At 49.4% G+C, this 17,024-nt stretch overlaps 1 protein-coding gene across 2 annotated transcripts in view; it reads left to right on the top strand.

Annotated features, from left to right (window-relative positions):
* Positions 1–17,024, top strand: part of LOC126148089 (C-type mannose receptor 2-like) — a 72,885-nt gene extending 55,861 nt beyond the window's left edge. For both annotated transcript variants that reach the window (XM_049915734.1, XM_049915733.1), the window contains exons 6-7: positions 125–345; positions 16,721–17,024. In XM_049915734.1, coding sequence (XP_049771691.1) covers positions 125–345; positions 16,721–16,890 — 391 coding nt within the window. In that variant the 3' untranslated portion in view covers positions 16,891–17,024. The remainder of the gene's footprint in view (positions 1–124; positions 346–16,720) is intronic.

Here is a 17,024-nt window from a genome sequence, read left to right as displayed (position 1 = left end):
ACACAGGTGGATGCGTTGTATGATCAACTTCATTAAATTTTCCGTACTGATGAGGAAGAAACGCAGTTCATTGCAGCATAGGTAGGTAAGAACACCGGGTAATACCACTGATTTTTCTGCACAGGTACGTACCACAGCTGGGCTTCTACAAACACTACACCGCTGCAGAAACATATGAGCGAGCAAAGAAGCGCTGTCTGGACGATGGGGGTCATCTGGCTGTACTGGACACACAAGAAGAGGCGGAAGAGGTGATAAAATACTACGACATCAACAAAGACGTCACGGAATCGTATGTTGGCTTGAATGATATCGAAGAGGAAAGTGTCTTCGTTAGCGAAACAGGTGAGGCATACTTGCAGCTTTACAGCGTTACTGTCTGCTAGTTGTATATTTAGGGCATTTTTGGAAAGAAGCAATTGTAAGTTACATTTACAGACATTCCTTTATAATTACATACATTCCTCTTTCAAATCAGATACAAAAAAATTTCGATTATTCGCGTGCACATTATTCTATTTGAGGATTATGTGCTCAATAATGGAGTGAAAGCCGAATTCAAGATTGTACACAGGAATAAATAAAAATATAGAGTCAACTGTCGATGTATACCTCCCAAAAGCTGAATGAGTGTGGCTCAGTACCATCCAAAAATTTATTCGGTTTTAATTAGAACGAGAAACACGTTTTACAATGTGCTAATATGCATGTGAATCATGTTCTACAGTCTGAAAATGATATGGGTGTCAATTCCACCATCAGACACCGCTGTAATGTGATTCCGCTGTTTCTAATTTCATCTTCAGGTAAACGCAGCGCCCCTAAACTTGTAGTATGCCCGCGGCCGATTACTTCTTTGTATTCTTTTTTTTTTTCCTTAAGAGTTAAACTTCGATACTTTCAAACTCACTTCTCAGTTAAACCAATATCATCAGAAAATTATTTCGGTTTTCTTCTTGGATGATATCCTTTATAGCTCGCAACTGTATGTTGATAGGAAATGAAAGCACACTGTTCAACATCGCCAGGAGAAGTTCCGTCAGATCTCAACAACACTGTACCTTTAACCTACGTCACATTCCTCATTGTAGGAATGTCAGAAGAGGGACTATCTCATGATTACAGGATAGGTGTAAACAATGAGAGAGTCTTGAGCAAAATAAAGAAAAATTAAATTGTACAACGAAAGTTGACACCCAAGTCTAAACAACACTCTCAAAAGTGAGGCAATGCATATGTACTAGTACAAGAGAGCCGGAGGAGTTCCCGTATTGACGCATTTGTTAATAGAACCGTAGCGTTCGGTGGAATTTGGAAGACTGAAGGAAAATGTAACACTTCATTTAATGGCTGACTATTTAGACACTGGTACGGGTTTTGAGATGTCGTTGTTCAAGGCAAGAAAGGTAGCTCTTACAAAGGCGCATCTCAAGCTCTTTCCGATGAATTGTTCATTTACATCTTGCGTAAAGAATAATTTTGTAGCGGGAGAGATTTAGAATGCTAATTAAACTGGAATGGAAGTGCATGCCCACGCGATGTTAAAAAACTCTTGGCTGAAGCGCATGCCAATTTTCGTGCTCTTCTTTCATCCGTGCGGTCTAGCATCCGCCGGGATAATCGGTAGTGTAACGTGTACGTAATCTGTTAAAAAGGGGCGATTAAATAATACTGCTATCGATCCTTGGGGCACTGACCGCGCACTGTCTGTTACCAGGTATTTCTATGACTCACCACGCTCAAGAAGAGGACAGTACCACTTCTTTATTTTTTATTTTTTGTTTTTTGTTTTGTCCTATAATCGCGACATAACTTTTAAAATCTTTCCGACGTCTGTTGATACACTCATTTCGTGTTTATACATAACAGTAGGTTCCGTTACTTTTCGTTGCCACGACTCAAATCAGGACCTCCTGCTCTATTTCATGATATCTAAGCCCGTAAACCGAGATAAATTTCCGTCCTAAAGTGTATATTACACGGAAAACAGATTGTTCTTAACGCTTATCACTGGGATGTGTGTAAACCACACATCACTCCAGTATTTACTGAGAGTCCAGGTAGAACCGGGCCTAGGGTGCCGAGAGGCCTCTATTGGACTATGTAACACGATGAGCATTGTGCGAAGTATTGGTTGAAAACAGTCTTGGTTGCAATTTTAGTTTTTTATTTTTCAACTAAGCGTTTCGCCTTATTTAGGCATCTTCAGGTTATCTTAATTTGGTATTTCTTAGAAGGATGCTTTAGTCAGTGTAGCCAAATGGCATCGTCCAATATATGAGGCCAACATCGCCTCCGTTAAACTCAGTAAAAACTTTTCTAGATGGACGTGAGTGACACCAAGACTTGCATAACACGTTCCCATTCACAGGAGCGAGTAACAGTATAAGATGGGGCTCAGGTTGTGAGCAAAATGCATGTGAACGGGAAAGCGTTATGCAGGTCTTGGTGTCACTCGCGTCCATCTAGAAAAGTTTTTACTGAGTTAAAGAAGGCGATGTTGGCCTGATATATTCGACGATGCCCTTTGGCTACACGGACTAAAGGATCCTTCTACGAAATATCAAATTAAGATAACCTGAAGATGCCTAAATAAGGCGAAACGCATAGCTGAAAAATAAAAAACCGAAATTGCAACCATGACTGTTTTTAACCAATAGTGTTAAGCACTAGTTTTCTGTGTGCCACATATGGATTGGAAGAATTTGCACTGTGAAAAGCTTAGAGGTGCACAAATTAAGAAATGAACTTCCAACGACAAAAAAGGAGATGCCATTCAGGCTAAAAGACGTAAGCGTTAATATACAAATTTGAACCTCCCGGTCGATGCTTACAGTCTAAGTGATTTTTACCACCATTGAATAAGGGCCTGTATGGAGCTAAAACGTGTGACTGTAGTGTGGTAGAAGTAGGAGCAGAACGACATTGTTGTTGGTACCCCTTTGAAGAGGATTGTAATGGCCACATGGTGCTTTCGACAAGGAAGAAAGCTGCCGTGGTCTGATTTTTTTAGTTTTCGTTCTAAGATGAAAATGGCTACTGCGCTTTTGTCGTACGTTGCCCCATCCTATACAAAACGCAAAATAACCTAAGTGTTCACAACGTCCTGAACGATGGCTTCCTACTTCGACCGAATTCGAGTCAGGCTCCTGCCAACACTATCGATCTAACAATAGAGTGCCTGTGTGTACTGTAGCCGTTAGAAAGTGACTGACGTGCTGTGCCAGGACAAATCAGTAAGTACATAGTGTAGTGCTAGTGCTGCGTTGATTACTTTAAAGTGTGATATTCGTGGTTTGTTCCATTTAAGTAAATCCGTCACTAGAACCTTTTTATATTGTTTATTTTGACATCTCAGTAGGAAACGTTTTTACGATATGACTACTTTCGGTCAAAGGTGATCATCTTCAGATTTTTGTAGTTGCGTAAGCAACTTGTGGTTTCTATACAAGAGCTACATAGCAGAGGTATGTCATACCGTAAAATAATGGGCAAAATAAACCACTTTTTATGTCAAGACAGCTGCTGAATTCTCTGTCGAAAAATATGTCAGCAGTAGTGGTGAAATCCATTAAGAGTTACATATTTTGAAATATTCCGTCCAAACAGGCCTTGGAAGACCCAACGCTATCGACGGACTGCTGTATCATCTTCGGCCGTTAGGCGTCACTGGATGAGGTTATGGTGGGTCATGTGGTCAGTGCACCTTTTCTCCCGGCAGTTCCTGTTACCAGAACCGCTGCTTCTCAATGAGGTAGCTCCTCAACTCTCTTCACAAGACTGAAAACATCCAGCTGCAACCCCCCAGGGGGTCCACAACTCTTTTGTGGATACGTGCGTAGCGAGCACGGGACCCCGAGCTAATGTGGCCCTCCTTCCTTTCTGGGCTGCATACCTTCCCCTTCCTCATCCTTCCCCCTCCCCCATCTTCGCCCCCCCACCTCACCTCTGGCTCTTTCCTTCCCTTTCTCCCCCTCTGGGAGTATGGTTTGTGCCTACGTCCGGAGACGGACGCTCTAAACTATTACAAAATCCTTGCTTTCTATACTTGCAAGTCTTCGTCCTTCCTCTGTCCTTCTCTTTTCCTTCCCGCTTCTCTCTGCACTTTTCTCCGCTGCGGCGTTTGAGACCCCTCTTCTTTCCTTTCCCTTTCTCTTTTTTCCTCCCTGTGCGTGTCTGAAGGCCGACCCACGCACTTCCATGCGTAGCCGGTGACGGGGTAACGCGTAATTCCCCGCCCCGGGTAGACAGGTAGGACACGTACGTACCCCCTGGTAACGGCCAGGCCCAGGGAGGGGTGATTACCTGAGCTGATACCTTCCGAAAGTGCCGATTGGTCCCTCCGTCCGTTTGTCGGGAGGTGTGACCTGAGGTGTGAACAATCACCTAAGGCGAGAGTGCCCTCAGTGAGGGCCCCCACAAGGGAGGAGCGCGCCATCGGAGACGCTGGTAATCATGGGGGATTCTTCCGCAATGGTTTCCTCACCTTCCACTATGTCTGCTCACAAACGTAAGTATACTGAGTCTCAGCCACAGACGATTCTTCCATCGTTGCCACAGTTCCTTGTTGTTTCTCGGTCTGACGAAGGTCACGACTTCTCCACGGTCAATCCTTTCATTATTCAGAAAGGTGTCGACGCAATTGCAGGTCCTGTAAAGTCTTGTTCCAGATTACAGAATGGCACCGTGCTGTTAGAAACAGTCAGTGCCCTCCAGGCACAAAAATTGCTGCGTACTTCTCTGCTCCACACCTTCCCTGTCCGGGTGGAACCGCACCGTACCTTAAATTCCTCGCGTGGAGTCGTTTATACACGCTCCCTCGATGGTTTGTCTGACGAAGAAATTCAGCACTACCTGTCTGACCAGGGCGTAACGGCTGTTCATAGAGTTATGAAAAGGGTTGACACGAACATCATTCCAACCCGCACTGTCTTCTTGACATTTGACAAAGTTCAACTCCCATCGAAAATCAAAGCAGGCTATGAGATAATTTCCGTTCGCCCTTATGTCCCAAACCCTACGCGTTGCTATCGGTGTCAGTGGTTCAATCACACCAGCCAGTCCTGTTCCAATCCGGCCAAATGTGTTACGTGTGGCAAGGATGCCCATGAGGGTGCTTGTCCACCTCCATCCCCTCGCTGCATCAACTGTATGGGTGACCACGCTGCTTCCTCTCGAGATTGCCCTGTTTTTAAGGACGAAAAGCTCATCCAGGAAATAAGAGTGAAGGAAAAGGTGTCGACCTTTGCTGCTCGAAAATTACTCGCCAGTCGCAAGCCCACCGTGCCTCAGACAGGAAAATACAGCACTGTCCTTGCTTCTCCTCGGCCAACAAAGGAGGCGGCCACGCAGACTTGCGACCTCACCTTTAGTGCCACGGTCGTCAGATCGGCCAGCGCAAAGATCGCTCGTTCAACCTCACCACTTTCGCCTGCCCACTCTATGGCTCACCCTTCGTCGGGTTCTGCTAAATCTCGAGCCCAAAAGTCAGACGCCAAGCCTTCCAAAAAAGAGCATACTCGTGAAGAGTTTTTACGTACCGCAACTTCCCAACCATCGGTTCCTCCTTCATCTCAACACCATACTTCTAAGAAGGCTACAAAGAAACCCAGTTCCTCTCCTTCTCCGCCAAGGCGTGTCCCATCTACAGCACCACCTGGCGGAAATCGCCCTCGGCCGTCTTCTGTGTCGCCGAGGCGCACTGCTGGTGGCCGGTCAACCGGCCGATCGCTGGTGGCAGGAGCTGCTCCTGACCAACCTATGGATCAGGATCTTCTGCCTTCGGCTGAATGCCATTCCATGCTGTCGGTCGCTAGCTCCGAGCAGTCTTTGAGTTGACAGCAACCTTGGTCACATTCCTCCATTTTCTGTTCACCCCATGTCCATTATCCACTGGAATACCCGCGGCATTCGAGCCAATAGGGATGAATTGTCGATCCTCTTACGATCCTACTCGCCGGTCATCTTCTGTCTTCAGGAAACAAAGCTGCGTCCCCATGACCGCTTTGTTCTCCCTCATTTTCAGTCCGTCCGATATGACCTCCCCTCTGTTGAAGGCACTCCAGCCCATGGAGGACTCATGATTCTTCTCCATGATACTCTCCATTATCACCCAATCCCCTTAAACAGTTCCTTCCAAGCTGTCGCCGTCCGTCTTTCCCTTTCTGGATACACGTTCTCTCTTTGTACTGCATACATTCCATCATCCACACCAATGGCACGAGCTGATTTCCTTCATCTTCTTGGTCAGCTTCCACCCCCCTATTTGCTGGTTGGGGACTTCAATGCCCACCACCAGCTTTGGGGATCTCCACATCCTTGTCCACGTGGCTCTCTATTGCTAGACGTCTTCCACCAAGCGGACCTAGTTTGCCTCAACACTGGGGTCTCCACATTTTTGTCTGCCTCCACGACAAATTTATCTCATTTGGACCTTGCGGTCGGTACTGTTCCGCTAGCTCGGCGCTTCGAATGGTTCGCCCTTGATGATACACACTCGAGTGACCACTTTCCATGTGTCCTTAGACTGCAGCCTCCACTGACATATATGATGCGCTCGCGACGCTGGAAATTTGCCCAAGCCGATTGGACACTTTTTTCGTCTCTAGCGACATTCGATGACCGTCGCTTTCCCAGCGTCGACGATGAGGTCACACATATTACCGACGTTATTCTTACAGCTGCGGAACGTTCAATACCACGCACCTCCGAATTGCCCCGGCGCCCCCCCCCCCAGTTCCTTGGTGGAACGAGGCATGCCGTGACGCAATACGTGAGCGGCGACGTGCTCTTCGCATTTCCGTCACTATCCTACTTTGGCCAACTGTATCCGCTATAAGCAGCTCCGTGCGCGATGCCGTCGCGTCATCCGCGATAGCAAGAAGGCAAGCTGGATATTCTTTATTATCTCATTTAACACCTTCACTCCCTCCTCGGAAGTTTGGAGTCGGCTTCGACGGTTCTCAGGCGCGCCTAGTTTCTCCCCGGTCTCTGGGCTCACTGTCGCGCATGATACCTTAGTGGACCCCGTCGCCATTTCTAACTCAATGGGTCAGCGCTTTGCTGAGATTTCGAGCTCTTCAAATTACCCGCCGGCGTTTCTTCCGAAGAAACGTGCAGCAGAAGTGCGACATCTTGCTTTCTCCTCTCAAAATCACGAAAGCTACAATACTGTTTTCTCCATGCGGGAACTCCAACATGCCCTCTCTTCTTCTCGCTCCTCCGCCCCAGGACCGGATGGTATCAACATCCAAATGTTGCTGCATTTATCAACCCATAGTCTGCGTTACCTCCTTCGCCTTTATAATCGAATTTGGACCGACAGTCCCTTTCCCAGACGGTGGCGGGAAGCTATTGTCGTTCCCGTTCCGAAACCTGGAAAGGACAAACATCTCCCCTCTAGCTATCGCCCCATTTCTCTCACGAGTAGTGTCTGTAAAGTTTTGGAGCGTATGGTGAATTACCGTTTAGCTTGGTGGCTGGAATCCCGCAGTCTTTTAACACCAGCCCAATGCGGATTTCGGAAGTATCGTTCTGCAGTTGACCATCTTGTTGCTCTCTCCACTTATATCATGAACAATTTTCTCCGGAAACGCCAAACGGTAGCAATATTTTTTGATCTGGAGAGAGCATACGATACCTGTTGGAGGACAGGCATCCTCCGCACACTGTTCTCTTGGGGCTTTCGAGGCCGGCTGCCCCTTTTTCTTCGCGAATTTATGGCAGAGCGCACTTTTAGGGTGCGGGTGAACACTACTCTCTCCCGTACTTTCTCCCAAAAAAACGGGGTACCCCAGGGATCCGTGCTGAGTGTTGTACTCTTTGCCATCGCCATAAATCCAATTATGGATTGTCTCCTTCCTGATGTCTCGGGCTCCCTCTTTGTGGACGATTTTGCGATCTACTACAGCTCTCAACGGACCAGCCTTCTTGAACGACGTCTTCAAGGATGTCTCGATCGCCTCCACTCGTGGAGCATCGAAACCGGCTTCCGTTTCTCACCCAGTAAGACCGTTTGTGTCAATTTTTGGCGACGTAAGGAGTTTCTTCCGCCCTCCTTACATCTAGGTCCTGTCAACCTTCCGTTTTCAGACGTCGCTAAATTCTTGGGTCCTATGTTTGACAGAAAACTGTGCTGGTCCTCCCACGTTTCCTATCTTTCGGCTCGCTGTCTGCGATCGCTTAACACCCTCCGTGTCCTGAATGGTACCTCCTGGGGAGCGGACCGAGTGGTCCTTCTCCGCCTCTATCGCGCCTTAGTGCGCTCGAATTTGGATTATGGAAGCATAGTCTACTCCTCTGCTCGGCCGTCTATTCTTCGGCGTCTCGACTCTATCCACCACCGTGGATTACGTTTAGTGTCTGGAGCTTTTTACACTAGCCCTGTGGAAAGCCTTTATGCTGAGACTGCTGAACCTCCGCTGTCCAATCGGCGAGCAGTCCTCCTGAGTCGTTATGCTAGCCATCTGTCTTCCATGCCTGCTAATCCAGCCCATGACCTTTTTTTCGACGCCTCCTTTGATGTAGGGTATGCAGGCCGCTCCTCCTCCCTACTACCCCCGGGAGTCCGCTTCCGTCAACTCCTCCATTCTCTTTCCCGCCGCTTTCCTAAAACCTTCTTGACAACTTGGGGTACAGCACCGCCTTGGCTCCGTCCCCGGATCTGCCTGCTCCGTGACCTTTGTCAATTTCCCAAGGATGGTACCCCTACACTTGTTTATCGTCGGGCATTTGCTGCTCTATGTGCAGAAATCACGGACGCCACATTTATTTACACCGACAGCTCGAAAACATCGTTAGGTGTAGGGAGTGCCTATATTGTTGGCGACACCCCAAATCGCTTTCGGCTTCCCGACCAGTGTTCGCTTTATACTGCGGAGCTTTACGCTGTTCTCCAGGCTGTCCACTACATCCGCCGCCATCAGCGGATACAGTACGTTATCTGCTCAGATTCTCTCAGCTCTCTCCTCAGTCTCCAAGCTCTTTATCCTGTGCACCCTCTGGTCCACCGGATTCAGGACTGTCTGCGCTTGCTCCACCTGGGTGGCGTCTCGGTGGCGTTCCTCTGGCTCCCGGGACACGCTGGTATCTGTGGGAATGAGGCGGCCGATATAGCGGCCAAGGCTGCAGTCTCTCTTCCTCGGCCAGCTATTCAGTCGCTTCCCTTCACCGATCTACGGAGCGGTTTATGTCGCTAAGTTGCTCAATTATGGCATGCGCATTGGTCAACACTTCCCCGTAATAAATTACGGGAAGTGAAAGCCCTTCCTTGCACTTGGACCTCTTCCTCCCGAACGCGTCGTCGGGAGGAGGTAATTTCAGCTAGACTCCGGATAGGGCACTGTCTTTTTAGCCATCGACATCTTTTAAGCGGTGAACCTCCCCCACTCTGTCCCCACTGCTCTCAGCTGTGGACGGTAAGACACCTTTTAATTGAATGCCCCTATTTTAATCCGTTACGCTCCCGTCTACAGCTATCGCCTGATCTATCGTCGATTTTAGCAGATGACACGCGCTCAGCCGACCGCGTTCTCCAGTTTATTAGTGACAGTGAAATGACGTCACTCATTTGAAGCTTTTTTTGGGGACAACCACCCCCTTTCTGTAGTGGATTTTTAAGCATTCCTTCTACTTTTAGTTTCTCCAATTTTATGACTTTGTTCCTATTGCTGCTGGTTTTCAATTTCGGTTTTTTACTGTCTTAAGTCACGGGCTGGGCGCTAATGACCATAGAAGTTTTGCGCCCTAAAACCACAAAAAAAATCCAGCTGCAAACAGCGCTCGGCAGAGGTCAACCATCTGAGTGTTAGTCAAGCCCAACAGCGCTTAATTTCGGTGATGGCTCTTGCCACTGAGGCAGGGTCATTGGCACAGTTTTTGTAATACGGTATCTTAATGTTGGAAGGCATCAGAAAATGTACGGAAATTGAAAGCATCGAATAGCAAGAATATACAAGGGAGGTATCAAAAAGTCTGATCTAGAGCACTGACGTCTGTGATTACGGCCGTGTATAACATAGCATGGATGTGTGTGATGTCCTTAGGTTAGTTAGTTTAAGTAGTTCTAAGTTATAGGGGACTGATGACCTCAAAAGTTAAGTCCGATAGTGCTCAGAGCCATTTAAACCATTTTTCAGTATTATTTAAAGTTTTTACACACATACATTGTTCAGTCTGTTACAGCATTTTAATCATGTATCTAAATGTGGTTATGGTTTATTTAAAAATTCTAAAGTTCGCGAAGTATGCCTGTAAGTATGACGGAACTAGAATTTCTCCACCTCACGACTCTCACAAACGAGGTCGTGAAACATGAATTCGCCCCCACTTCCACTTACAGCGTTTCCACGTTGAGGTTTCGAAATTCCTCCATACGAAACAAAAACCTCCCTAAAATTATAACATTCCGCCAAATTTTTCTTACTACTACCTATTCCTTTAAACTGTTATCAGTGTATTACTGTTAGTGTTCGCAACTTGAAGAAGTGGAATTATGTGTCCAGGGACGTAAATTAATCGTACATATAAAATATTACGTAAACAAATTTATTTTATTTGTAAATAAAAACACATAATCTGAATAGAAAAATAAAAACACATGCTCCAGGGCCACTACACTTCCTTTCTTCATCCTGTTTTCATTGTTCTTTTGATTTAACATTAGCGCACGACACAACAATTCAATTCGCAACTCGAAAGCTCCATCCACTACGCTACCGTAAACACATAAAGTGTGTGCCTTTGTATTTTACTTACACCTCCTGAAGACTCTTAGCCATCAATCTATCATTACATTTATTTAGAGCAAATCATACCAAAACCGACTCGTTTCGAGATATCCTTAATATTTTTTTTCCTTTATTGAATTTAGATTCCCCCCGAAGGGGGCGGGCTGGCAGCAGTTTAGTACGCTGCTCTACAGTCTACAGACTTTTTAAAACGTAAGAAGAAGAGAAGAAACAATAAAAGCAGGCGATAAAACGGTGACTTAAATTGTAAAACGGCGGAAAATTGTGGAAAGTTAAAACATAAAGCAAAGGGTTGGCAATGCTAATAAAATACACAGGAATCAGACAAGTAACATAGTATACATACAATTAAAAACGATGGCGACAGTCTGGTTTCTGTTCGCAAGAGATAAAAAATCACACCCAGCGACAGTATGATGTCCATTCGCAACACTTGCGAAAAGACACACCACACTGAACACTCACTGTAAACACTGCACGAAAATGTCGGCACAAAGATGACACTCCCTAGCCAAGGGCAGATGGAGGGGGGGGGGGGCAGGGGGACCTGGACAGATGAGGGGGAATACAAAGAGGGAGGAGAGGGGGGACCAAAGGAGGGAGAGGACTCATAAGGGGGGAGCTGCAGGGCAGATGCCAGAGGGAATGAGAAAAGGCAGAGGAGGGAAATGCAAAAGGATTCGGGGGAGAGAAGGGGACAGAGAGAGGATAGGTAAGATAAAAAGAGGATGGAAGGGGGAAGCCTGGGAAAAGGACAGAGGAAAGGGGGGGAGTGAGGATCAGAGTTGATAGGAGGGTTAAATGGAGGGAGAGAGGGCATCATCCAGGAGGGGGAGTTGATGGAAGCCACCTTGGGAAAGGAGATGTAGGGAGTAGAGATGGAGGGTAGGCGTGACAAAACAGTGAAGACGTGTCAGTAATGGGAGAGGAGAGGAGCAACTAGGGGGTGAGGGGGATCAAGGCAGCGAGAGGTGTAGAGTATGCATAGGTGGTAGTAGTAGTAGTAGTACTAGAAGGGTTTTGTGGGCGCACGACAGCAAGGTCTTCAGCGCCCGTGCAGTATCATAGTGAGATATGTTTGGGGAATAGGAGCAGATGGGGGAAAGGAATGAGGTCATAGAGGATCCGCGTGGGGGACAGGAGGCATATATGGTAGGTGAGGCAGAGTGCATGACGTTCAGGGATCTGGAAGGACTTACAGAGTTTGGGGGGGGGGGGGAGCAGATATCCAGGTGGGACAGGCATAACAGAGGATGGGACAGATTAAGGATTAGTAGGTGTGGAGGATGGTAGAGAGGTGCAACCCCCATGTCCGGCCAGAGAGGAGTTTGAGGAGTCGGAGGCGGTTGTGGGCTTCGGATTGGATGGAGCGGAGATGAGAGGAGCAACCAGGGGGCCAAGGAGGCCAAGGTAGGTGAGGGTCGGGGTGAGGCGGACAGGACGAGCGCAGACGGTAAGGGAGAAATCGGGAGCGAAGGCAAGGAATGCAGTGTCATCGGCATATTGCAAGAGGTACTGGAGGGGGTGGTTGGGACATATCTGCCATGTACAGGAGGTAGAGCAGAGGGGAGAGGACAGAGCCCTGGGGCACACCTGCAGAGGGGTGGAAGGTGTGGGAAGTGGCATTATGGATGGTAACATAGGAGGGGCGGCGGGAGAGGAAGGAGGCTGTCAGACGCATGTAGTTCACAGGAAGGGAGTAGGTTTGGAGTTTAAGCAGGAGAAGTTTAAACAGGAGACCGGGATGCCAGACATAGTCATAGGCCTTTTCGAGGTTGAGGGAGACAAAAATGGCGGAGCGATGGTAGTTCAGCTGGAGGGAGAGGAGATGAGTGAGGTGGAGGAGTTGGGCATCGGCAGAGAAGGAAGGTCAATAGCCACAATGGGTGTCGGGGAGCAGGTGGTTTTGGTGGAGGTGGTGATAGATGTGCCGGATAAGGAAGGATTCCAAGAGCTTGCTGAACACCGATGTGAGACAGATAGGACGATAGGAAGGGGCATCAGATGGAGGCTTGTTGGGTTTGTAGAACATCAGGATATGGGAGGTTTTCCACAGGTCGGGATAGAAGCCAGTGGCAAGGATGACATTGTAGAGGGCGGCAAGGACTGAAAGGAAGGAGGGAGGGCAGTGTTTGAGGTGGCAGTAGGTAATGCAGTTGTGGCCAGGAGCAGTGTTGCATTTAGTGCGAAGTGTGAGGCTGATGTCCTGTGGAGTGATTGGAATGTTACGTTCAGATGGTGGTGTGTGGCCCAAGTACTGGAAGCTAGGAGCAAGGGGAGGATCAGAGGTAGTCGTACAGTCCATGACATCAGGGAAGAGGGAATAATCGAAGTGGGGATCATCTAGGATGGAAAAAACATCAGAGAGGTGAGAGGCAAAGTGGTTGGCCTTACTGAGGTTGTCAGGAAAGGGACGGTTATCAAGGAGGAGAGGGTACTGGGGGTGGGGTGGTTCCCAGTAAGGCGGTGGAAAGCAGACCAATACTTGGAAGAGTTTATGGGGAGCGTGGTGTTGAGTTGTGTACATGTCCGGCGCCAGGCAAGGCGTTTCTTCGCAGTAAGCAGGTTGTGGATGTGTTGTTGTAACTGTCGGTGGCGCATGAGTGTATCCTGGTCACAAGTGTGGAGAAAAGAGCGGTAGAGGTGGCGGGACTCTCGAAGGAGAAGGACGGCCTGTTGAGGCAGGGCAGTGCAGTGAGGGTGGATGGCTTTGGTGGGGATATGGGTGGCGACGGCGTCAGACAAGGTCTGGTGCAGGAAGGCAGCACTGCAAGAGGTGTCATCAGGAGATTGGAGGTTAAGGTCATGGCCGTCAACCTGGGTGTGAATGGCGTCGTGGTAGGCATCCCAGTTGGCATGGGAGTAATCATGGACAAGTTTAGGAGGGATGTCGGGGCGATGTGCGTTGTGGGGTTGGCGACCACTAGAGATAGTGAGGGGAACAGGAGCATGGAGACTGCTAATGAGATCAAGAACATCTGCGGTGAAGCGCCCAAGGAGGTTGGTGGAGGCAAGGCCCACATCGGGAGTGGTGTTGGATTCGGGTCGGGTGTGCTGAGGGAGGGGAACCAAGTCTCCCTGGAGGGTGGTGATAAACTGATGCCACCACTGAGGGTGGCAGGATCACGGCTGTGGATGTTGAGGTCAGTGGAGAAGGTGCGGTCAGTGTGGGCCAGGAAATCGTACGGGATGGGGGTGCAAGGGTAGACATAAATGGTGGCACAGGTGACTGTAAAGGGTGGGGAAGAGGAGGCTGAAGGTGAGATGCTCGGCAGGATTGTTAAGGAGAGGTTGGGGCTGGACAGGGAGGTGCTTGAGCTAGCCTATAGCAACTCCGCCATGAACCAGAGGGTACGGGTTATCAGTGCGGCAAAGGGTGTAAGGAACTGTGGAGATGGAGATACGGGGTTGAAGGAAGGTTTCATTTAGGATGAAGGCATCCACACAGTGCTGACGGAGGGTGTGGCGGAAGAGTAGTTTGTGGGTGGGCAGGGAGTGAATATTGTGGCAGAGGAAACGGTAGGGTTGTTGTACCATGGGAGGGGAGAGTTAGACAAGTGTGGTGAGGGGGGTGAAGTGGGCCTGGTTGTGGGAGTATGTGGCATAGATGGGAAGATGGAAGATGGAACAGGCAGCGAGGGCGATATGGGAAAGGGTGTGGGAGCACTGGAAGGGGTGGATGTTTTGGAGCACAATGGTGATGAAATGGATGATGTCATCTGCAGTAGGCAGAGGGCGGAGCGAGTTGTTGGGGTGGATACGGTCATCAACAGGACGGACAGGGACGGTGAGCTCAGGGGTGACTGGAGGAGGTTTCACTTTGCACTTTGAGGAGTAGTAGGATGTGGTTCGTTACAGGTGTTGCAGGAGGGGGGAGAGGTGAGATTGGGGCAGTTCTTGAGGAAGTGGGAAGCTTTGCAGTGGGGACAAGTAGGGGGTTCTTGCAGGCAGAGGTAACATGGTCGTTGTATGTGTGGCAGCGTTGGCAGTGGTAGGATTGGACTGGGAAATGGGAGTGGTCCACCTTATGATGGCGATTGTAGATGAGGGCTCCCTCGGTGAGGAGGCGGTCAATAGAGGAGGAGGATTTGATGAATATCCGCATTAGATAAGTCAGCCCGGCATCATAGAAGATGCAACGGGCTGAGCGGATTTCGATGTCGGGCCAGGAGTTGAGTTCTGCCAACACTTCAGCCTCCGTGACCACGGGGCTTAGCTTCGTGGTCACAGCAGTGAAGGTTGGCGGACGTCGGGGAGGTTGAGGCTGATGGCGAGAGGACGGGGTGTGGTAGTGGGTGAGGGTTGCATGTTGGCCAAATTGGATACGTGGGATGCGGGAGAGGAGATCGGTGTGGAAGGAAGCATTGGGGGATTTAATGAGGACCAAGTCCTTGAGAGGAATCAGAAGGTATATGGGGGCATTGGGATAGTATTTCCAGATGGCTAGGGTGAGGGAGTGGGCATCAAGGAATTGAGTGTCAGCATTGGACAGGACAATGGTGTGGGTGGCAGGCGTGGCAGGGGTGGGGGTCGGGGTCGTGTCCATGGGGGTAGGTGGGTCACAGGGTTGGGTTGTTTGGGGAAGGAGACCAGACAGTGAGATCATCGGTCTCATCGGTTTAGGGAAGGATGGAGAAGGAAGTTGGCTATGCCCTTTCAAAGGAACCATCCCGGCAATTGCCTGGAACAATTTAGGGAAATCACAGAAAACCTAAATCAGGATGGCCAGACGCGGGATTGAACTGTCGTCCTCCCGAATGTGAGTCCAGTGTCTAACCACTGCGCCACCTCGCTGGGTCACAGGGATCGGGGGTTTTCTTGGAGGAGATTTCTGGGGAATTGTCAACATTTGGGCAGTTGAAAGGTTTCGTGGTCACGACAGGGTGGAGAGGCGGCTGGGGGATGTGTTGCAGGGGGAGATGGCGGGGGGCAGTACGACCCTGAGGAGCGGATGACGCAGAGGGAGGGGGCGTGGGTATCACAGAGACTGTGGAACGGCGAGCCGAAATCCATGCTGGCTTTGAGCCTGTCGGAGGTGGTGCAGGGAGCAGTGGAAAGTCTGTAGATATCGATGGGGCGACAGTGACAGGGGAGGGCGAGTTGGGGGTAGTTACAGCCGAAAATGGCGCAGGAATGGCGTGGACAGGGAGAGAAGGAAGGACGGGAAGGGTGGTGGAGAATGAGTTCCATGTTATGGTGGTTGGAGCAGCGGAGGGAGAGGGGAAAATGATAGTGGTGGTGGGGTGGGACATGGCGGCGGCGCGCGAGAGGGGGTGAAGACGGAGGCGTCCAGGCGGCGAACACCGGGAGGAGGAGGCGGCGGCGGCGGCGACGGTGAGCAGCGGCAGGCGGCGACCAGGAGGCGGCGGCGGCGGCGAGAACCGGACGGCTAGCAGTAGAGACAGCGTGCAGACAACACTGCAGGAAAGGTTGGGGCTCTTCCACGTCGAAGATACACCCTGAGGATAGCCCAGGTAGTGCGAGTCCTCGATAAGGAAGTAAGGGAATCCAAGCCTCGAATGTACATAGGACATACGTTTTAATATTAAACAGATCGAATTCAAGGTTCAACTGTAACCACGAAATCATATATGGCGTCTCTCAGAACTCGATACGACTACGAAAGTCGATGGACATCCTGAAAGGTGGAAGCTGGTCATGTGCACTTTTACTTGATATCGTAGAAAGATATCACCACAGTGAGTCTAACATCTCCCACAAAAGCCAAATGTTTCGATTCAATAGAGAGTGACATCTGGTGAATATCTACGAAACTAAGTACGTGCTGTCTGAACTAAAATAACACAGATGGCAGCAGTAGCAAGATTAGGCAGACGGAATACTTCCTCAGGTTCCCCAGCACCAAAATTTCCTCAAGGTTTCCCTTTCCCCAAAAGCTCCCCCAGAAAATTATTATTCCTCAAAATTGCGTCAAAAACCAATTCTGAAGTCATTGTCTCCTTGTGTTGCAGGCAAGCTGTTGACGTGGCTGTCGTTCGCCAACTGGTATCCGGGAGAGCCGAACAACGCCGGGCCCGCCGGCGAGGACTGCGTCACGCTGTACGTGGCCGGCACCTACAACGACGTCGACTGCCGCCTCAGGTACCCCTTCTTCTGCGAGATACCGCTGCCCAGCAGCTAGTGGACACCCTCTGCAGCCGTCGCCTGTACGTCTGCACGAAATGTGACAGGGCAGCATTCCGGTGCTTCTCCTCACTTGAACGAAGGCACTATTACTTCATGACACTACCGTTTTTTCCTGATTTGATTAATGGC

Source organism: Schistocerca cancellata, chromosome 2 (genome assembly GCF_023864275.1).
Source record: "Schistocerca cancellata isolate TAMUIC-IGC-003103 chromosome 2, iqSchCanc2.1, whole genome shotgun sequence".
Classification (NCBI taxonomy): domain Eukaryota; kingdom Metazoa; phylum Arthropoda; class Insecta; order Orthoptera; family Acrididae; genus Schistocerca; species Schistocerca cancellata.
This window is presented reverse-complemented; position numbering and strand designations above follow the sequence as displayed.